Consider the following 24,121-nt stretch of genomic DNA (forward strand, 5'->3'; position numbering starts at 1 on the left):
TGTATAGATGTACGAGAACTCAGAATTCTATGTTTTTAGTGGAAGATTGTGATTTGGGTGGTTTGCAGACTACGTGTAAACACTTCTCACAGGGTTTGATTCCCTATTGAGTTGAAAGGATGGAAATACTGAGAGAAAGGGAACAAGAAAACTGGAAAGACTGGGAAGTTTTACTTTGTATCAGTCTCTACTGATTTTGAGAGATTTTACCCTGAATAGCCCACTTCCCTAGGAAGTAGATACAAAAGGTTATTTAGTGCATAGTTAGAAAATGGTTATTTGCTGCTGACTCCTAGGGACAATAGACCAGGAAAAACAAGTCAAAACAAAAACCCACCAACCTCCTAGATAAAGCATAAAATAAAAGTCACTGAAGGTAAAACAAACAAAATGCCAAAACCCAAACCAAATGAGCAAACGAAGCTAATAAGAAATATATTCTCATATACTATTATAGTTTCCATTAAAAAAAAAAAACTGTGAAAAATCTCCAAGGGAAAGATCTTTTCATTATATTCCTGGAAATTTTCATTTTTGCTATTGGAAAAAAACTTCAGCCATCAAAACTAAATGCAATGGGTGTACAACATTAAATCCCTGGGAATCTTCAATTATTTGGATTCTTTTGGGGATAGGACTAATTTAGAGAGTAGCAGGAGGTAAATTGAAACACAGACTTAAACTGGGTGTAGTGGCACATGCATATACCAGCTACTTGGGAGGCTGTGGCAAGAGGATCCCAAGTTCAAGGCCAACCTGGGCAAATCAGTGAAACCCTGTCTCAAAATAAAAAATAAAATGGGCTCTAGAGTAGTTCAGTAGTAGAGCATCCCTAGGTTTAATCCCACTCACACACACACACACACACACACACACATACACATGCACCTGCCCACCCTCCACAAAACACACATAGACACACAAAAACCCACAGACTTATTGGATTCCACACAACATAATCTTTTCACTGTAAACACCACCTTCCCACCAAGAAATGTACTTGGTGCTCCTTGCCAGAGAAGCTAGGAATCCAGTCCCCAGAAGTGGCAACTGTCATATTTCTGCATAACTACTGAACAGGCAGGTGATCTAGCTGAAACTGGTAGCAACTAATAGAGGGAGTGAGTTCATGAGAGTATCACTCAGTCACATCAGTTAGCCAATAAATCCTGCTGGAATTATACTACCCTGGTTGAAGCAGAAAGGTAATTACTCTTTAATATGATGCATTTAAATGTATTAGACACCAAATGGACATAGAGGAATCTTACTGTTGAAAGATGGAAAACACTATGTGAATATATTGTTTATAATTTAGGGTTCCCCAACATTTGGGGAGTTTTGCAATATCCTATATACTTCCCCTTTCCTTTCATTGTCTTGCACTGAAAGTGTTGTGTGTAAATTTTTAAAAAATGAATTTTTTTTTGAGATACAGCAGAAGTTACTTTCAGAATGACACAAAACTATAACAAGTATTTTTGAACTAGTTAGTGTCAATTAAAACATGTTTCTTTTTTTTTTTTTAATATCTTTTTAGTTGTAGGTGAACCTAACACCTTTATTTTCTTTTTTTATGTGGTGCTGAGAATCAAACCCAGGGCCTCATGCATGCTAGGTGAGCACTCTACCACTGAGCCACAACCCCAGCCCTAAAACATGTTTCAAACCATTCACCATATAGAATCCACTTCTCAAAATAAATAAATAATTGATGTGAGGTTTCTAAGGATAATCTCCTAGGTAGTAAGAAAATCTTTCACTTTTCCTTATTTAGCTCTATATCCTGATATTGGTATTTTCTATTATGTAAGATTTGGAACTCTCCTCTCCACCCCTCTTTTGACATTTATTTTCCTGATGTGATATGAAGGGGAATATAGCAAATGGCTAAAAAGAGAATTAGGAAATAGTTCTAGGGAACTTCTCTTCTAAATTCTCTTCATCTTTATTTCATTTTTTTTCCTTTCCGATCTAAACTGGTGAAACACTTTAAATGTTGAAGAGCTACCAAATGAATGCTAAAACAGATTAAAATCTCTAATTGGAAAGTCATCAGTTTCTGTGCTTTATTCAACTTGTCAACTGATCTTAACAGCTTTCTGCTAGGTAGCTGGGGCACACTGGGAAGTCCTTGCCCTCAAGGAATGTACAGTTCAGCTGCAGAGATAAAAAGTGGCACACAATTAAGTACTAAATGAGTGGAACATGTGAGTGCTTTAGGCTGTTCACAAAATAGATGAATGAGTTTGGAGTAGTCATTGTGGATTTTAGTAGGCAGGTAGAGGGATAAGGTTTTCCAGGTGAGGCATTTAGTATCTGTAAGAGCACAGAAGCAGAATTAATAAATGGGTGTGCAGATAAAAATAAGTATGCTGATATTCACCAATTAAAAGGGTTCATGTTGGGAGTGGAGGCAGTTAAGTTAGAGAAAACTGTGATTCAGGGTTACAGGGCCACCTTGAATGCCTTTAGTCTTGTAGGCAAGTGCAGGAAATTTAAAGCCTTTAAGAAAAGTGAATTAGGGAGATTCGTTTGCTGGCGGACGGTCCAGTGGTTTTGAAGAGGAGAGACTCATGGCGATAGGAGCTACTGGGCATGGGTGAACGAGGGCATCCACCAGGATGGATGATCCGGCAACATGAAGGAAGGGTGGGGCAGAGGAAAGACATAGAAGTTTGAGCCATGGGGGAGAGAGAGTATGTGAGGGTCCAAGTCTGAGCAAGGTGGAAAATGTTAGTTTCACTAAGACAAAGAAGAGGGGCTGGTTGGGAGAAAACATGGATATTTTCTGCACTGGGGCTGTTAGCAGGACACATAGGCCCTGAAGTAGATAAATGCCACTATATATAATTGACAGAACTGCAGTGTGTATGCCTCAGCTCCTGGGTGGGTTTGGGTGGGGTTATTAAAAGGTTTTGCCTATGCAGCTTTGTCTCTTTCAGGCAGGAGAGAGCATCTGCTGTTGAGCATTCCCAGTCCTCAAGGGGACTATGAGCTAGTCAGGAAACATAATTTTAATAGGATTAGCTGAAAGATGAGCAAATGTCAGGTGGTGGTTTGGTAGTATGTCATGGCTAACTTTGACATGCTAAGTGTAACACTACGGATGGCTTTTATGCCTGGCTAAGAGGCTGAACACTTAGCAAATCAGATCTTAATTTTTGTCCTGCTCTTACATTTTATGGGTACTAGAGAGTGTGTTACCTGGGGCAAACCATTTAACCTCTTAGTACCCTTTTTATAAAACAGGAAAGCTTGTTATGGCAGCAGTCCTACACATTTTGAAAGCTACAGATGAAAAGCACTGTAGATTTCCCCTCCACCTCTGAAGACTGAATCAGTCATTTGGAAAGGTCAGCCTTTTCATTGGGCTCTTTCAGTTGCTAACTCCCTAAGTTAGTTAATTAGCATTTTTCTAAAATGCTTCTACCAGTCCAGAGCTGAATGACAGTAGTCCTTAACTGCCTGTTCTACCTTCTGGGTCTGCCTATCTTGCTGTTCCCTTTTCACCCAGTAGCTAGCTCTTCCCCTGTGACTCCCATTTCTATGCTTTGAGATCAAGTGCAGTCATATTGGAGGGGAATTAGAGTTCTATACTAACACTCAGGGATCTCAGTATAAGGCCACCATGCTCAGTGTGAAACATCGACCCTGTCCTAGGTAAGAGTCTACTTTATTTGTCTTACTCTGTCCTCCATATCTGACCTTTGGATATGTCTTATTCTTCTGAGTGCCCAACAATTGTCCAGTACATCAGCTCGAGGATCTGAATTTGGACCTGAAAAACTCCAACACTGTGGCTGAGACCGTGCTATTAGCAAAACATTTTCTTAATGCTGGTTGTGAGTGCCTCCTTTTTGCCTGCTCCTGGGTTTCTCAAGGCTGTGTTCCAGCTGTCCAATGGCTTACAATACTTACATTCTGTGTGGAACCAGCCTGCTGCCGGCTGCCTTCCTGGCCTGCTGCCGGTTCCATACTCTCCAGATACTGTCTCCTGGCTGCATGTTCATCATGCCAGCTGGGTCTGCTTTTCATTCCATGAATGTATCTAGTTCTAGTCTCCATTTCTCTTAGTCTACCTCACCCTTATTACTGTTAATCCTTCCATATTAAACCACAGTGGATGTTTGCTGCTGTGGAAACTGAAGTGGTACTGGAATTTTATCCTTGTTTACATCTTCCTTTGTGTTGGAAAGCTTGGGATCATTTCCAAAACCTTCTCAGAGAGCTTTCCTGTCTCCTTTAGGAGAAACAAATGAAAACTTGACAATACCTCGTGCCTATGACCACAGCCACTACTTTAATTGTAACCTCGCATTATTTAATCTTTATTTTGCTTTAGACATATTTTAAAATATTTTGGCTAGTGTTCATTCACATGTGTTTTACTGGAACTCCAGGACTTTGCTGCTATAAAAAATAAATCAAGGCCTTGGAGAGTGTTATACAGTAATAGTTCTAACCTTGAATGTCCATTAGGATCCTCTGGAAGGCTTTTTTTTTTCCCCACCTGGAGGGCTTCTTAAAAAACAATTTGCTGGGCCCTACCTGGCAGGGTTTCTCTGAAGTGGTGCTTGAGAATTTGTGTGTAACAAGCCCTGAGATGATGTCCCCCAACTACACTTTAAGAACAGCATTTATGCTGACCACAGGTAACCAGAAACTGCTAATCAGTTCAAACTTTTACCTCTATGGATAGGTGAAGAATGCTGAAAAATAAACTTTAAAAGTTCAGTTTACACAGCGATGATGCCTGCTGGTTTTAGAGTCTTCTCAACCACTTATTACTTATGAGAATCTGGGTAATCACTTCGTTTGAGCTGTCTGTTCACTCATTCATAAACAAGGATAGCCTCTGTGCTGCCCACAGTAGTGTTGTGAATGTCAAATGAAATGGGTGTGAAAATGTTTGAACAACTGTAAAGTGGTATGACACTTGGGGGTATTGTGATTGTTTTTCACTACTCCTCTTGAACTGTCGCCAGTTTCTTTGGCTTTCTTGCTTCCTTCATTAATTATAGCAAATTTAAACCGGGAATATGGAGTACTTTAATTGCTATAATAAACTCAAACTCTTTTTAAAAAATTTCATTCAGTGAGATCAGACATGCCTTATAAACAATACACAGAGCCAAGAATGATTAGCAGTTTTTACAGCTATAAAAAGAGAAGTACGAGACCCTATTGTAACTTGGGGAGGAGTCACAATCTTTCAACCCTATTTAGATTGGCCCATTGATAAAAATGGCTTCTAGTTATCGCACATTAAAAAATAAAGTCATGGTGCATAACTTGTGTGCTCCATACTTTTCTACCTCTTGCAACTTCTATTAATTTATTTATCCTTGGTGGTAGTAAATCCTTCCAGTCAGGGATCTGACTATTTTTCTCATCCAAAGTGTCCAGCTCCAAGAGTGAAAACACTTCCTAGCTCAAATTGGGTACGTTTGTGATTTTTTCAAGCCTTAATTCTTCCAGGCCTTCAGGGAGTATCTCTCAGACCTTGGCTTCAACTGCTCCTAAGTCTTTAACAAATATTACAAATATCAATCAGAATGCTTTTCTGACGGCAAGGTCTATTGACTTCGGAGTCGGAAAGACCCTTTTGAGGAATCAGTAAATAGACTTGCCAGTCATCTACCAGGGGCGGAGTGGGGTGCCCCGTCCACGGCGCCCCTCCCAGTCCCGGGATCGCGTCCGCACGCGCGTCTCCCGGGCGTCGGCAGGAGGCGCCCGCGAGGCCGAGGCGCTGCGCGCACCCGCGGGGAGCCGGCTCAGGGGGCGGAGGGAGAGAGGAGGAGGAGCCCGAGGGGGCGCGGCTTCCTCCGCGTCCCTGCCGGGAGCCGGGTCGCCTGCTCCGCCCGGCCAAGGCTGGCGGCCGGCGGGGGTCGCGGCAGTGGCGGCGGCGGCGGCGGCGGCGCTGGCGGGCCGTAGGCCGGGCTCCGGCCCGGGCTCCGGGTGTTAGGAGACAAGATGGCGGCGGCGCTCTGGAGGCCGGTCTCCTCCTCCTCCTCGCCCTCCTCCGCCCCGCGGCTCGCCGCCTCCTCCTCCTCGGTCTCCTCCTCCCGGTTCGCTGCCTCCTCCTCCTGCAGCAGCACTAGCGACCGCCGCGGCGCCGGCCCGCTCTCCCGGAGCTCGGGAGGGGGCTAGACGGGCAGCGGCAGGCTCCGGCGACGAGGCCGAGCTGGGGCCGGGGCGGGGACGACGACGGCGGCGGCGGCGGCGGCGCCGGGTGGGGATGGGGTCGCAGACGCTGCAGATCCTCCGGCAGGGGGTGTGGGCCGCGCTCAGCGGGGGCTGGTACTACGACCCGCACCAGGCCACCTTCGTGAACGCGCTGCACCTCTACCTGTGGCTCTTTCTGCTCGGCCTGCCCTTCACCCTCTACATGGTGAGTGTGGGGGCGGGGAGCGGCGGCGCCTTCCCGGGCGGCCCGGCTCGCGTCGCGCCCCTGGGGACCGCTGCCCCCGGGCCCCTGCCCTGCCCGGCCCTGCCCTCCTCCGCGGGCTCCCCTCGCCTCTCTGGGCTTCCCCGGTCCGAGTCCACAGCACCCGCGCCTCCGCCCCCGCGCCCCGGCCCGCCGACCGGGAAGCGGCCGCTTCCTAGGCCCCTTGTCGGGGGTCCCTTCACCTGTGGCCTGGCCAGCCTTTTCCCCCGGGTGGGCAGGCCCCAGCTAGGGCTCCCTCCCTGCCTTCAGCGGCTCGGGGTCCGGCCCAGCGGCTCCCGCTCCGGTGGACGCCGCGCTCACGCTGGGCACGCCGGCGTGTTTGTGTGCGCTGCCCGGCACCCCTCGGCGCCCCTCGGCCCGGGGCGCTCCCCGCTGCGGCTCCCGGGGGCGCCCGCCCTCCGCCGCGCCTCCCCGCGCGCGGAGCCTCGGGAGCGGGCCGAGATGTGTGCGCTGCGCCCCGAGGGTAACTGCGGCCGTCCTCGCTTTCCCTCGCTTCTGGTGGTGGTTGAAGACCTGGCGCGTAGCCGTCATGCCTCTAAAAATCATTGTTTTGCTCACCACTGGCTCTTTTCTGTTCGGCTCGGCGGTCAGCGACTGTGGCGTTTCCAGGCCAGCTCTGCGGGGAGGGAGCGGGGGAGATACGGGGAATCTGGCTGGCATTTCGCAGATTTGTTTGGGTTGGTTCAAGGCCTTTGACTGATAGGAAAAAGGAAAGCATTGCCTGTTGCTTAATTCAGCACGACCAGCGTCTCTGAATGACCTGTGTTTTTAAAGCAATGTTTTCGCTCAAAGTTGCAAGCGCGTTTTTGTTTTAAATCACAGCAGGTGAGGGTGGGGCATTAGGGACACCATTGTGGAGAGAAGCGATTCTTAAAACTTTAGTTAAAATAGTAACCGGAAGGAAGAAAGGATAGTAACTTTTGATTTTCAGACAGTTCCTTTCAGTGTGTTTCTGCTAACTTTGTAGTTCTTCATGGGGGTTATAGTGAAGATGCTGGGTTAAAAAATCCCATAATGCTACTCTGAGACGTGCCAAAGGTGAGGACACCCAATTATTCCCTCAGTGACGTTCAGTTTCACTAATTGTCAGGAAAAGTGCCGGCCGGTTTGGGGGAAGATGTGCTAAATTTCATTCTTCAGCAGTTATTAGTTTTTCATTGAAATCATTTCAAGAGACTTACTGTTTGAACTTTTAAAAGAAGCTCTTTAAAAAATGCTGATAGTTTATTTTAATAAGGGACTTGTTCAGTCTTGTCACATTCTGAAATTTATCATGAAGTGTTATGATTTCAATTAATTTTGGCCTAGGGAGTTCTCTTTGCACCGCTATACCTTCCAGGAATATGACATCATTAATGAACAGGTTAATTACTTTGGGTGTAAGAATCCTCAAGCTGTCACAGAGCTTTCATAGTCCATTTCTCTTGTATCCAGAAGAGTAGTAGATGTAAAACAGAATAATTTTTGAGACTTTAGGATTAATTGCTGTCACCCAGTGTAAGCTTTCTGTTAGCACATCCAGTTAACTGTGATTGTGGTTAAGTCTCTTTAAATGTAATTAACAAACACTACTGAAGGAATATTAGAGCAAATACCTTTTTTTTTTTGTATCGGTAATTGAACTCAGGGGTACCACTGAGCCACATCCCCAGCCCTGTTTTGTATTTTATTTAGAGGCAGGTTCTCACTGAGTTGCTTAGTGCCTCACTTTTGCTGAGGCTGACTTTGAACTCTTGATCCTCCTGAGTTAGCCTCTGGGATTACAGGCGTGCAGGATCGCATCCCGCCTGGAAGCCAGTACATTTTAGTTTAACCTCTTCACTTTGGGAGTTTATTCAATTTAATTGCCAAATATTTGAGATTATGTTATATACTAGGCATTGTTCTGGATTCTGGGGAAATAAAATTGCTTCTTTGACTGTTGTTTCAATTAAGGCAATTCTACACTTACTAAGTCTTTTAAAAATTCCCCTTGACTCTTCTCTTTCTCTCTTGATATCCAGTTCATAAGCAAATGTTGCAGGCGCTATCTTCAAAACTTAATAGAACCCAGCTCGTGGTTACTACCATCAGTATCACCATCTTTGCTCTTTGGGTTTACAGGCCACCATTCTTTCCCCTCTGGATTATTGTAGTGTTCTACAGTAATCTGTAGTGTTCAACAATAATCTCTTCATTCATTATTCTCTGTGCAGAAGTTTGAGTGGTTCTTTCAGATCATGTCACTCTTCTGCTAGTGCCTGCCTTCCCATGTGTCTCTGTCCCTGCCCCCACAAACACCCACATATTTGCCTGCTTAATAGTCTTCCCAGCAGGGACTGTTACTGCTGTAGGGCCTTGCACTTGCTCTTTCCCCTGTCTGCGTGATGCTTTTCTACCAGATTCCTGTGGTCTTGCTCCACTTACTTCAGGTTTCTTTTATATGTAAGACTTTCCCTTAAACCCTTGTATAAAATAGCAACTTCCTGAGCTCTTAGCAGCATACTCTGTAACCTTCCTGCCCTCTTTTAAATAGTATGTATTGCTAACTGATATGTGTACTTGTTTGTTAAATGTTTTTGTTATTCCATAAGCTCTAATTCTTTAGTCACTGCTGTATTTGCAGGACCTAGGTCAGTGCCAGGTAAATAAACTCAACGTTAAATGAATGACAAGAAATGAACAAGACACAGCTTTTGCCTTCAAGGAACTTAAAGTATAGTCTGTTGATATAAATAGCTGAAAATATTAAAACTACTATGGAAGGGTGAATGACCCTGAACTTTTAGTCAAGGAGTGGAACCTGGTCTTGGGAGGCAGGTAGCAAAGAGGATTCTCAACATTTTAGGAAATACACTGGTACTATAGTATTTTGGTAGATGGTTTGAAGTATTTAAAGCAAAATCTAACATTCTGTGTTAAAATGAAATCTCAGATAACCATAGGTTATCATTCATATGTTCTTGTATAATAATTATAACTGATAATGACTTTATTAAGTGTGCATGTGAGTTCTTTGTCCCAAACCCTGCATCCTTATGAGACTTAGCTGTTACTGACTTGTTTTGTGACCCTAGGCAGATAGGTGAGCTGGGATTTACACAGGATTCTTGGCTGTTTTTTTTTTTTTTAAAGAACCTGTTTGTGGAGAGGTTGTACACTGAGTTATAAAGAGTCTTTAAGATTTTTTGCGTGCAATTCAGATGTTTTTTCATTAGCTTTTGAGGATGCTTTCAAGGATGTAATTTATAATTTTCTGCAATTTTATAACTTTAGTAGTGACAATTAAGAAAAAATTTCCTTCTGATTATCTTTTATGTTTCTCCTAAGTTACACACCTCTTTTTGTCTTCTTATAATTATTTTTATACATGGCATGTCATAGATGGTAAGCTTTTGGGGTGGGTGGCATTTTTGTGTTGTAGAGAGCCAACTGGAATTGGTGTTATCTTGACTTTTGTATCTTGATGTTGTTACTTGTTAGGTGTCCTTTGGGCAAGACTCTTCAGCTTCCTGAACCTTGATTTACTCATTTGTGAGACATTTCATGAATATTTTGCAAAAAAATATTTATGAAGTAGGTTATTCACCTTCAGAATGGCTTCAGTAAATGTCATTTGAAAGAATGTCTAATTAGAACAATGTTGCTTCTGTAATGCTGTATGTCTGGAGGAGATTAGATAGTTCTGGATTTATTAAGTCAAATCACTATTGTAATATATTACTCTGCATATTATTATTATTTTTTTTTATAAAGTGTTATATCTGTAGCTGGGCATGGTTGCATGCTCCTATAATCCCAGCAACTCAGGAGGCTGTGCAGGAGGATTGCAAATTTGAGGCCAGTCTCAGCCACTTAGTGAGGCCCTAAGCAATTTAGCAAGACCCTGTCTCAAAGTTAAAAAAAAGGCCAGGGATTGTGACTCAGTGGTTAAGTGCCCTGGGCTCTGTCCCTAGTATCAGAATTTAAATAAATAAATAAATAAATAAATAAAACAATAGGTGACAAAACAATTTAAAAATCTATTTACATAAGATTGAGGTGTAGCAGAGAGGTAGATCACTTGTCTAGCATGCAAGAGGCTCTGGTTTGATCCCCAGCATTGGAAAAAAAAAATTTATGTACATGAGAGATTCTCATTCTAGTTGACATTAGAATTGCTTGATAGTGTTAAAAATGTGTACATGTGCAAATCCATTCTTACTCAAAATCTGGAGTGTGGCCCATTAATTTGTGTATTATAAACACTTCAGGTAAATTTAAAGAACTCCATCAGTATTCCTCTAATTCCCAGCCTCTGATTCGCTTCCTATCTGCTATTCAAAATCCTCTTGTCTGTTTCACAGGCATCTCAGAGGTATCATGTCCAAAACCATTCTGAATTCCCCTCTAAACCCCCCAACAACCTTTTTTCTTGCTCTTAGTTAAAGACACTTTCTTATTTCTAGTTGCCAATACCATTCCTCCCCCTTGACTTAGGAGCACATCTTACAGTTCAACTGTCAGAATATCTCAGACCTTCCTTTCACTTCCTACTACATCGTAGTTTTTGTTTGTATTACTGCCTTAACCTATTCACTGCAGTTTGACTTCTGTTCTTACCTATTTGCAGTTCATTCTTGATAAAAATTTGTTTTTATCACTTCCCCTTTTTAATATTCTTCCCTTTTTTTTTTTTTTTTGGTACCAGGGATTGAACCCTGGGGCACTTAACCACTGAGCCCCCACATCCCTGGCCCTTTTTAAATATTTTATTTAGAGACAGGTGTTGCTTTGGGTCTTGCTAAGTTGCTGAGGCTGTCTTTGAACTTGGGATCCTCTTATCTCAGCCTCCCAAGCCACTAGGATTACAGGCATGCACCATCTTGCCCTTCTCATTCTGTAACTTTTTTCCACAGTACCGCACAGACATATTTGTATTGTGTACTTGTTTGCTGTCTCTGATGACTCCCTTCGTCTTACTACTTTGTAAGTTCCATGAGGGCAGGGACCAGTTCTGAATTATGGAGCAGCATATATCTAGTATCTTCTTTTGTGTTTGGCTCATATTAGGCTCTGAATAAATACATGTTGAATGAATTTATTATTCTGTGTGAAACTTCTTTGGATTTTTCAACATAACTGTGTGAACCTTCTTTGGATTTATCAACATAACTGATATAGAATAGTTAGGTTCTGTGTCAGTATACAAGGTAAAAATCAACTATGGAAATACAGAAAAATCTAATACAAAATGTCTCTTGAAAAACCCTAAATCATTCATAATACAGCATATGTGACTTTCTGTGTATACAACTTGGTGCAGTTGTACATATATATAGACAGTAAAAATATACGGTATTATCTTTGGAGAGATTGTATTCAGAAACTAAGTCACATAAAATTTTAAGATTTCAACATTTTCATCCTCATTATCTTCATTATTATTTTCTGTAGCTAATCTTTATCATGTATACAGTGATAAGTCCTTTAATGGTGAGGATTTTTTTGAGAGCCTGAAGTCATTTTCTTTCCTAATGTTTTAAAAATATTTTAAAGATCAGTGTAAATAACATTTAGTTAAGGCTCCTAAAACAAATTTTTTTATTTTGAAATTAACATTTAGTTAAGGCTCCTAAAACAAATTTTTATATTTTGAAATTTAAATTTCTTAAAATAGTTAAGCTAGAAGAGTTACCATGTTATAAATCAGCAATTAGACGTGATTATTTGGTATTACTTTCTCTGTCCTTTAGGAAAACTTAATGAATAGTTAATGACCTGCCTTGATTTTTGTTCTGTGCCTTTTCCTACCCATATTTTAAGTATTCACTGTCAAGGTGAATACAGTAATTTCCATAATTGGGAATGGCACTGATATAGCTCCTGCCCCTCTGCCATATCACCTATAATAAATGAAGACCAGACTGTCCCAAGATGGTTTACAAATGAAGTCTCTAAAAAAGCAGTTATATTTATCAACTTGTAGAAAAGCTTGTGAATTTACAAAAATAGCAACTAATTCTTCAAATGTTCTATGTTTTGTTACAAATGGGATGCTTTCTAGCTGTCCTTTGAGAAATTATTGAGTCATTAAATCATTGAGCAATTGAAAAACTAGTAGTTTCTATTTCTTTTGCAGCCTGTGAATACACAGATTTAGGCAGTAAGAGCATTTTCCTTTTTTGACTTGACTTGAGAGTTAAGTTTTTCAGCATTTTAAGTATTTTCAGACATACAGAAAAGTTGAAAAAATTGTACCCTTCACCTGGATTCTACGAGCTATAATTATGTCTCTATCTATGCATCCATCTACCTGTTCACTTTTTAAAAGGTCACTTTTTAAGTTATAGACATCAGTATAGGTCACCCCTAAACTTTACAGTTCTAAAGGCACAAATCTTAAGTGATTTATTGGATGGGTTTTGATAAGTGCATCACTTATGTAGTAAAAATCGTCATGTTATACACTGTCAGCATCACCCCAGATAGTTTCCTCTCACCGTTTCCAGTAATTCTCACTCCTGTTCTGATTTTTTTTCATTATAGATTAGTTTCTCCTGTTCTAGAACTTCGAATAAATAGTTGTGTAGCATATACTTAGTGTAGGCCTTTTCACTTAGCGTGTATTTGAGATTCATCTGTGGTGTTATGTGTAACAGAAGCTTGCTCCTTTTATTGTTGAATAGTGTTCCTTAATATGAATGTACTGCAGTTTGTTCACCTTATCTTTTCTACTATAGATGAGAAGCTAGGCTCTTTGCAGTTTCTGGTTATTAGGTATAAAAGTATTCTCCCCAGCATAAAAGTAGATCTTTTTAGAACTTAAGGACATTGGAAAATATTCATGCATATTAGAAAACCTTTTCTCTTCCCTAGTGGGATCATGTTTTAATTTATAATAAATGACTAATAACTACATACTTCATCCTCTTTTTTTTTGGTATGGGGGATTGAACCCAGGGGTGCTTTACACACTGAGCCGCATCCCAACCCTTTTATATATTTTATTTAGAGACAGGGTCTTATCAAGTTGCTTAGAGCCTCAACTAAATTGCTGAATCTAGCTTTGACCTGCCTGCCTCAGCCTCCTGAGCCACTGGGATTTTAGGTGTGCACTACCAAACCTAGCTACTTCATCTGCATTTTAATTTTAGTAGTCCTTAATACTGTACTTTTATTTGCTCAGTATCTAGATTTTTCTGTTTTGTCAGGGCAGTAGAATCTTTGTTCAACTGTTTTATTTATTTATTTATTTTTGGCTAAAGAAAACACTGTGGTGAATATTCTCATAGTTAAATCTTTGTTGTTGTTTTTTTTTTGCGTGCATTCCTAGAAATAGACAAGAGTGAATGCTAATGGAGAAGGGATAAACAGTTGACATAAAAGTTGAGGTCCATCCTTTGTGCAGTCTCCTTGATGCACAGCATGTTTTCTGTTGAAAGTGAGAAGGAGGGAAGAAGGATATTGGAGGTTTGAGGAAAATCCCCAAATGTGGAATGCTTTTCTTTTGGTGAGTGGGAAAGTGAATTGGCTATTGAGGGATGGTAAGATCGCTGACCAATCTCAAAGAGTACCTGTGAATTGAATTCAGAGTGTTGAAGCGGGATGTTCAGGAGCTAAACATTGCGTAAAATATAGTTGGAAGTTATCAACTCCTAGATAGGATTTTCTAGGGAGAACTTAAAAAGAAAAAATTCAGTAAAAAGAAAGTGGCCTTGAACAGAATTCCAAAGCCCAATTGCACTTAAAAATCATCAAAAGAAAGGAAAGGTAGAATGAAGAGAGGAACAGAAATGGGGAACGAGTATTTTGAAAGATGAGAATGGTAAAAATGCCAAATTGTCCTGTAGAAGTGCTAATTTAAATTTCCACCAACTGTATTGCAAGTACTTCTCAGTACTCTCTTCCCACCCCGACTCAACACTTTCCAACACAGGGCATTATTTTAAATTTCTTACTCAGTGGAATGTTGAATAAAACCATTTCAGTAACATTTTGTCTTTGATAATAGAATTTTTCTTACTTTTTAATTAAAACTTAGTCCAAATTAAAGATATTTACTGCACTAACATATATCACATAGCAACTTTGATCTGACTTTCTCTTTGTACTTAAGATAATTCTGAGAGGAGATTGCTTGCTTCTTTCTGCTACTTAATCTGAGTTAAATAAAATGATTTTCCTGTATTTATGAGCATGGCAAGGAAGGTGAGAACTATTTGGTAGGTGCATTAAGGAATGGGGATATCTGAGAGTAGTACTACTAGAGTAGTGTTCACAGATAAGTGAAAAGGGAAGAATACAACACTTTGTAGACTGTACCACTGTCGACTTCCTTAGCATGTAGATGAACTTTGCGAAATGAGTAGTTACTGATTTTCTATTCCTCTGGTTTCTCTGTCTATCCTCCATAAAGTTGATTGGATGCTTTCTTTGGTAGAATTATAAAAAAGAGCTTCGAGTTCTTGCATTATCCATATAACCTGAGCATCTGCTTCTTTTAACTTGCACCATTGATGCCAGTCTTTATTGCTTTATGTAATGGTAAGAAAGAAAAAAAAAAAAAAAAAACCTGGAGAAAAGCACACCATTTCCTTCTGAGGTTTTAAGGGAAAAAAAAAGAGTCCAATTCTGTAGCGCTTTGTATAAACCAAGTAGAACCCTGAGAGCAGACTGCTCTGTGAACAGCCAGGAAGATTAGTCACAGATTTGAGAAACTTGAATCACGTTGCTGCCTGTTTTCCTTTTCCTACCCCTCCTCACTCTTGTTTGAGTGTTGTCTAGACATAAACTAAACAGGTCCAACCACCATACTTATCATCTTTAAAGCTTTCTATTTTGATGTAATTTTAGATTTGTAGAAAAATTATGAAAATAGTACAGAGAGCTTCTATATAACATTACCCAGCTTCCTCTCATATTGAACTGTTATATAACCATGGCACATTCATTAAAATTAAGAAATTAACATTGGTACAGTACTATTAATGGGTTACCACATTTTATATGGATTTCATCAGATGTCTTTTTTCTTTTCAGGACCCAATCCAGGGTACTGTATTGCATTTAAATATCATCATCTTTTTATTTTATTTTATTTTATCTTATTTAGAGACAAGGTCTCACTGACTCGCTTAATGCCTTGCTTTTGCTGAGGCTGACTTTGAACTCAAAATCTTCCTGCCTCAGCCTACTGAGCCAATGGGATTACAGGCTTGTGCCAGTGCATCCAGCTCATATCATCATCTTTTTTTTTTAACAAATATTTTTACTTGTAGGTGTACACATATCTTTATTTATTTTTATGTGGTGCTGAGGATCGAACCCAGTGCCTCACATGTGCCAGGCAAGCATTCTGCCACTGAGCTACAGCCTCAGCCCTAGTATCATCATCTATAATATGAGTTTCTTACTGTTTTCCTTTAATATGCTGGGATTCTATTTGTACAGTTTATAACAATTTTTCAAATGTATCTTGTAAGGTTTTATCTGTGGTGGATACATTTTTGATTGACTAAATAGGAACTCTCCAATTCTGAATATCTGAATTGTGCATTGGCCATTAGCCTGCATTAGGCTATTTTAAAATTGAGATATTTTACATATGAAAAATTGTGTAAAATGAAAATTCTAAGATGAAAATGACTTTATTCTTTATAAGGCAGAATGGACACTTGTCTCTTCCTATGTGAAGTTGTTTTTCCCAATTTATAAATTAGAGGTGATGAGACAAGTACACAGCCATATTATAAGGCAGAACACGACTAATCCCTTATATGTCATGAAGTGTTCAGGAATTGGAAGGAGGGTGTAATTACTTCTTAGAATGCTGCATACAGAGGGGTAATCTAAACATTTCAGGCATTTACTGTTTGCCAGGCACTGTAATAAGTCTTATGATGGCTGAAAGTTCCTATTAGGCAAGTGGATCTTTGTTCTATGGAAGAGAATAAAAGAATATATGTTGGGTATAGTGTTTGCTTTGCTTTCAAATATTTGTTGTGATATATTCAGCATGTGAAGGATTTCTCAGTGAGTTATTTTTTTAACTTGAGAGTATTATTTATGTCATAAGATTGGCATTCCTGGTAAGTGTCTGAAATAGTTAAAAGAAAGGCTAAAAATTTATTAATTGCTCTCAGCTCACAAATATGCATTATATATTATATTATATATGCACAAATATCCACAATTAAAAGTGGTCCTCTTGACAAAACCATAATGAAAGTGGCAGGGTAGTAAACACAGTTTTTGTTCTTGGGCATTTTAGTAATAAAAACCTCAATATAGAGATTAAAAAGAAATAAGTATGACAAATCTAAAAAGATAACACTGTATTATCAAAACAATTTTTTTAGTCCCTTAGGCCACAGGAATATTAAAGTATGTTATGTGCTATTGAAGAAAAAGCTTAAGCTTGTTTTTGCAGTGTCTTACTAATTTGAAGATTTTTTAAGTAACAGGAAGGTTGACAGAATAGTTTTTGGTCATTTGTATATCTGTCTAGATTCCACAGTTAAGAACTTTAAAAAAAAATCATGTTTGCTTGGTCTGTATATATAGTATCTGTATGTAGTCTCTCTTGCATAGATGTATGGGACTCAATTGAAAATGTATCACAAAAATCATGACATTTCACATTACAATGTTTCAGACTTTGTTTCTCATATAAGACCCTTATCATGTTTAAGATAATTGACAATAATTCCCTAATATTTCACATCTCTTCCATATTCAGATTTCTCCAGTTAACCTTTAAAATGTTATTTCTAGCCAGTTTTGTCAATCTGGGGTCCAGTTAGGATTTTATCAGTTTTCTTCCATTCAGTTAACTTTTAAAAAGTGTGGGCCAGTTATCCTGTTCTATATTATGGGTTTCTTTCATTGTGGTGTCATTTTTCCCCCTCTCTGATCTCTGTAGTTCCTGTGAACCTGAACCATATTTTGTCCACTGTTAGTTTGTAGGATTTTAAATTTTAACATGATTAACCTTTTTTTGCAAATTTCTCTGTTACTTTGGCTTTGATTTTGTGATCTTATGCAATTACTGAAGAAACATTTTTTGTTCACATCATTGTGTAGTGTCAGTATTACTTAAGCTTTCATTGTTTTTCTTCATTATTAAAGACATATCTGTAGGTAAAATAGAGAAAGCCAAAGTAACTGTAAAATCATTGTGAACCACTGTACTACACAGCAGGGATATGTGGGGCTTCCAGCTAATTATAACTTTAGTCTTAAGTTTTTAACTTACTAACAGATGAGAATTAGAATTTTCTATGGGATGGTTGCAAATGACACCCCCCTAAACACACCTGCACCCATTTCATTGTGAGCTGCTGCTTATTTCTCTTCTGTAGTAAAATTTTTATATCATAACGCAGGTTAGAGTGAGTCTAATGCGAGGATAATCCTGAATCTGATATTTTTGGTTTGGTTTGGTTTGAAGGTGATTATTAGGATTTTTTTTAGGGGGGCGTAGTACGAGGATTGAACCCAGGGACACTTAATCACTGAGCTACATCCTCAGCTGTATTTTATTTTATTTTAGTTATTTTTTGTTATTTTATGATAATGTTATATTTTATTTTGAGACAGGGTCTCACTAAGTTGCTTAGGGCCTTACTAGGTGCTGAGGCTGGTCTTAAACTTGGGTTCCTCCTGCCTCAGCCTCCCAAGGATTACAGGTGTGTGCTACCATACCTGGCTAGGAGTTTTTTTTTTTTTTTTTTAAACTACCTTACTAGTTTATGTCATTATATTCCATTTGAGAATTGCTGACCTGTAGTACATGACAGTCTTCTGTACTGGTGATTCAAAAAGACAGAAAAATCATTTTGTTTCTTTCAAACAAAACAATAAAACAACCATCTATACATAGGAATTAGTTTGCTTGGAGTCCTATTCTGCTTTACCCCAGCATATCGATATCTGGGGGATATCTGAAAACAACTGCCCTCAACCGTAGCAACAGAAAAAGTCCATAGGTGATTCTGATGGACACCCAAATTCACAGTCACTATTCTAGAAGGTCTTACTCTTTTATTTGTGAATGTCTGCAAATGTTATTTTCTGCTTAGGTTGTTCATTTAAACTTACCTGCTTTTCCCAGCAGTGAATAAATCACTGAATAACTTTGATTCTGGCTATAGCAGACTTTTATGGTACTGATAATAATCACTTTTATAGTGCTTTTTACCCAATATGCTTCAGCAATTCATCCTTTGATAAAAAAATCTTTTATTAGATTTTTGTCATGAAAATACTACCTGTAGAAACTGTTCCTGACGGTAGTCAGATATAGTTGATCCAAATAAAAGTCCTCTGTTTTTTTTGTCTATCCTGCTCTACCCAACCAGTTTGCACCCCTCAGAGATAATGATTGTTGTTTTTTGGTATTAAAGATATGCACACATACACATGTATCCAGTGGGATTATATTGTATTGTAGGTTCCAGTGAAGGACATACAGCTCTTCCTAATTTTTTTTGAACCATATGTATAGTAATCCATTGTATTAATGTGTTATAACTTAGATTGTTCCCTATTGGGGGATTTGGGGGATGTTTAGTTTGCTAGGTTGTTTTTTTTTTTTTTTTTTTTTTTTTTTTGGTCTAATGCAAACAATGCTGTGGTGATATAGTGGTGAACATTTATATATATGTTATTTTACTTGTGGGATTTGTGTGTGTGTGTGTGTGTGCATGCACGCCCATGTGTGCTCTGGATTGAATCTAGAATCTTCCTAATAAGCACGTGCTCTTATCACTGCTTATGGGAATTCTTCTAATAAATTTCTGGGAAAGAAACTACCAGGTCAGAAGCTATGCACATTTAAAATTAAACTAGATGTTGCTGTATGACACCTCAAAAAAAGTCCTACCCTTTTATATTCTCACTAGTATATGAGATCCTTTTGTTCTTACCTAGTATTGGTTGTTATGAACATTTTTCAGTGTGTTAGTATAAAATGACATGTTTTAATTTGCTTCTTTAATCATGAATTCTTAGGGTATCCCTTCATTTGATTAGTACACATATCTTTTTTTTTTCATTTAACTACTTTTTATATCCTTTGTGTTTTTTCAGAAGTGGTGTTGTCTGAATGATTTGTGAGTACCCTTTGTATATATAAGGTTAGTGCTATCCTGTGTTAATGTTTGGCTCTTAATTTGTCTTTTAACTTTATAAGATTTTTTTGAGTTTATTAATTTAAAATATTTAGTAGTCATATTTGCCAGTTTTCATCATGATATAAAGACTTTACCTATTAAAGTTGGTAAAAATTTATTTTATTCAAATATTTTAAGATTTGGTGATAAATTGTATGATTAAAATTTAAAAAGCACAACTCTAAAATGGGGTGAAAGGTTGCTCTTCTGTTACCTGCCTATCATCCTTCCATTTTCTACTCCTGCACTCCATCCCACAGGAAACCGCTGTGAATAGTTACCTTAGAGTGGTTTTAATTTGCATTTTTCCTATGATGAGTAAGGTTGAGCAACTTTTCAGAAGCTTAATGATTAGTTTTATTTCATGTTGCTGTGAATGGTTCATATGTTTTATTGAGTTTTCTACTAGGTTGTTTCTTACTGGTATTTAGGAAGTTTTTTATGTTAAAGAGGATTAGTTCTTTGTGATATAATTGTAAGCATCTGATAGTTTTATAGTTTATCCCAATTGCAATTTGTTTTTTGGCTATAGACAGTATGGCTGGGCTGGGTATTTTTGGGTGGGGTGGGGCTTACTGGGGATTGAACTCAGGAGCACTCAACCACTGAACCACATCCCCAGCCCTCTTTTGTATTTTATTTAGAGAAAGAGTCTCATTGAGTTGCTTAGTACCTCGCTTTTGCTGAGGCTGACTTTGAACTTGAAATCCTCCTGCCTCAGCCTCTAGAGCTGCTAGGATTATAGATGTAGGCCAAGTTGCCTGACTGGGCTAGTTTAAAAACTTTTTTTTTTTTTTCCTTTTTAAAGCATTTGTCCCAGTCAAACTAATTGATTAAAAAATTCCTTCTTTTTCTCTGTGGTTTAAATGCTACCCTTTCCATAATCTAAATTTCTATTGAGATATTTTGGGTTTTCTCTTCCATCAGCATGTCTGTTCTTACATGAATTCCATGTATTTTTAGTGACTCTAGTTTTAGATATATATATATGTCTATAGCTATATCTACATTTTTCATAGTTATAATCTGTTTCATATTGTTCTTTCTTTTTATTACTTTCTGGCTATTCTTGCATGCTTACATGTCCATTTTAAGTTTCCTAGAGATGCTATTGAGTTTTTTATTGAAATGGTACTAAATTTGTAGAGGCATTATGTTGGGGGAAGGATGTTTGACATCTCTATAATATTGAGTTAAGGTGTTCTCTCCATTTATTCAAGTCTTTTTGTCCTTTACAACATTTTTTAAAAAACTTCTCTTCATGGTAATTCTGTACATTTTTCCTTAGGATTAGTCTTAGATTTTAGTTTCTAATATTAGGGTAAATAAAACCATTTTTATCACTTTCTAATTGGCTATTACTTATAAGAAAACTTATATTTTAAAATAAACTTTTAATTTTAGACTGCTTTTAGATTTACAGAGAAGTTGCCAACATAGTACAGAGGGATCTCACGTACCCTGCACCCAATTTCTCCTGTTGTTAACATCTTAGGTGACTTAGGTGCATTTGATACAACCAGTGAGTCAGAATTCTTACAGTATTATTTATGTAAAGTTCATACCTCATTCAGGTTCGTAAAATTTTTACTTAATGTTCTTTTTTTTCTGTTCCAGGATCCCATCTAGAACTACTGATTTTAGTTTATTAATTTTACAACCAACCTTATACAATTAGATCTTATTTGTTCTAATAATTTCTCTGTTGATTTTATGTTATTTTTTAATTTTTTAATTTTTTTGATGGTGCTGGGGATTGAGGACTTTGTGCATGCTAGGCAAGCACTCAACCAACTGAGCTATATCCCCAGCCCCCATTCTCTGTTGATTTTAAAAGAATTTTCAGATACACAATTATATTGTAAATAACAATTTTTACTTCTTTGTGATATTTATATTTTTTCTCATGTAATCGCTTTGCATGGTAGTTTATACATCCATGTTAAATGTTATATAAATGGACAGTCTTGCCTTATTCCTTATTTTTGTTTTAATTCTATGATTTTTGCATGAAATATAGATTTTTTTCTTCATTGATTTTTCTTTTCTTATTTCTTTGTCCATTTTCCATTGACTTCTGATCATTGGCTAGACTAATATTTACCTCTGTGTACTCAGAGGTTCCACAAATCTTAAGTAACTCATGCTTTTAGTAGTTCATTGTTAGTTCCTCTGAATCATATGTACTCAGAGATCTTTTTTTTTTACTATGTTGTTGCTTAAACATTATTAAAAAATCAAATATTTGTTTTGCATTTATATATCCATCCCTTCTTTTCTCATTTAGTCCTCATAGTCTTGTGAAATGAAGATTCTATTATTTCCAATATACAGATGAGGAAACGGAGGCTCCTGGAAGTTAATCACTGGCTCAGTGTTACACAGACTGACTCTTTTTTTTCTCTTACCTTAGAACTCCTACCATGGTCACCTTCTACCACTATCCCCTACACAGTCATACAAGATACTTCTTTCTGATTAATGTGCTCCTGAAAGCCTACTTGTGATTGATTTGTGGTGAACTAAGTGTCCCCTGATCATTTTCAATGTGTGTTCTGAATCTAGTACTCTCAGAGCTATCCTTCCCATCACCATCTAATTATAACCTTAATCTGGCTCCCCTCCTTGGCTAGCATATTATTGAATATAGTGGAAGCCCATTTATAAAGTGTACTTTTCTCCCAGGGATTTAGTTGTGGTTCTTGCATCTACTTGCAATGAGGTAATTTGTCTCACAGATCATTTGGGGTGGGGGTTACCCTTGTTCTGTGGCACACATTATAAATGGATTGTATTAAAATTTAATGTCCTTTCACTTACTGGTCTAGTGTGGGATTCTTTTCTTTTGTGTTTATATCAGATAGTATCTCCTCCTTGCCATTGCTGCTGTCATATCAGCTATGGAGATGCAGTATTTACATTCTATTTATAGTGTGCCCATTCCAGTTTATTACGAACAAAATCTGGAACTGCCCTACTTGTAAGCATGTAAATGGAAGCACCTTGCTGCATGTTTCAAGGGATGGAGACCTTTTTTGGGGGGAGGGGGAGATTTTAACTTTGAATTGACAGTGCTTTTGGCTTCCATTAGGTAAAGTACAAGGATGGTGTAAACATCCCATGATACACAGGATAGCATCCCAAATAAAAGGTTTGGCCCAAAGTGTCAACAGTGCCAAGGCTGAGAAACTACCCTAGAGCATGCATTTTCAGTGGGTGTGGTATGACACTCAAGCTGACAAAAATTAGTTTTTGAGTGTGTATGTGAAAAAAAATCTTATTTTCTGCGTATAGAGATGTAATACAGTAATACAAATATCTAGTGTATCTATGGTATTAAAGTTTCAACGGGAATGGGGGACGCAATAGAAAATAAAGGTCTAAAAATGCTCCTCAGGAGGTCAGTACTGAAAAAAGGTTGAGAACACTGCCTTGGAGGGAGACCATCTAGTAGTGCTTAAAAACTCAGGCTCTAATGTCAGAATGAATATAAAATCCTATTTTTGGCACTTACCAGCTGTGGGCAGATGGCTTTATAACTTAAGTTTTGTCATCTGTAAAATGGAGATAATAACTTTCTTCAAAGGGGTGTTGTGAGATAATCCATTTAAACAGTTGGCACTTGATTAAACAGCATGTTAGTCATTCTTCTGAGGGCTCAAGGAAAAAAAAGTTCTTATTTATCGATGTATTACCATTCCATAGAAGGGTGACTGAGACTTGGTGGGTGATCAGTAAATGTACACTGAATTAATAAAGCTCTGATTCGTTAAGCTTCTCGAGTTGTCTGATTGGAATACTAGTGGAATGCTAGGAAATGGTGGCAGTGTGATATTCCATAATCTTCTTTCTTTTTGTTTATTGGATACCATTCACATTTAATTTACCTTAAATCTAGTGAGTGATACATTTTCCAATTATAGCACTTTCTTTTAAAGTTATAAGTAGATTATGTAGCATGTAGTACCATCATTCTGTTTCAAACAAATTGAATGAACTCAGGGCAAATGTGATGGAAATGGTGTATGGGTTCTGGTTAATATTCCTAAGAGAGCTAATATTGTCCTTTTAATTTACAAATTGTTATTTTGTATTTCAACTTGCAGTTTATTCCACTGAATCTTGGTGAATAGAATACAATTGAATAGTAACTGTATAATTAATTTTTGTCAATGTTTTATTTTGAAATAATTATTTCTACTTGATACTCATAGTTTTGATTCTTTACATATAATACTTTTGTTATTGAATTAAATGATTTTGATTTTTAAGACTTAAATTTGAGCTATTTTGTGCTTGTATAGTGTACTGCATCTATAAGAGTATAGTTATGCTTTTACATAAGAGCAAGAAAATGCTCATTTTTTTTAAAGCATTCTTTTTTTTTTTTTTTTAACCTTTATTTTATTTATTTATTTTTATGTGGTGCTGAGGATCAAACCCAGGGCCTCACATGTGCTAGGCAAGCCTCTATCTGAGTCATAACCCCAGCCCCTCATTATTTTATATATATTTACCTATAAAGTAATCTCATTAA

At 38.2% G+C, this 24,121-nt stretch overlaps 1 protein-coding gene across 8 annotated transcripts in view; it reads left to right on the top strand.

The window, feature by feature from the left end:
- The first annotated feature begins 5,790 nt into the window (after positions 1-5,790).
- Pcnx1 (pecanex 1) overlaps positions 5,791-24,121 on the top strand; it is a 168,270-nt gene continuing 149,939 nt past the window's right edge. For 5 of the 8 annotated variants that reach the window (XM_047537923.1, XM_047537936.1, XM_047537933.1 and 2 more), the window contains exon 1: positions 5,791-6,394. In XM_047537923.1, coding sequence (XP_047393879.1) covers positions 6,242-6,394 — 153 coding nt within the window. In that variant the 5' untranslated portion in view covers positions 5,791-6,241. The remainder of the gene's footprint in view (positions 6,395-24,121) is intronic. The other 3 variants (XM_047537940.1, XM_047537945.1, XM_047537950.1) reach the window with 1 other exon arrangement.

The sequence above is a fragment of the Sciurus carolinensis genome, chromosome 2, assembly GCF_902686445.1.
Source record: "Sciurus carolinensis chromosome 2, mSciCar1.2, whole genome shotgun sequence".
Taxonomy (NCBI): Eukaryota; Metazoa; Chordata; class Mammalia; order Rodentia; family Sciuridae; genus Sciurus; species Sciurus carolinensis.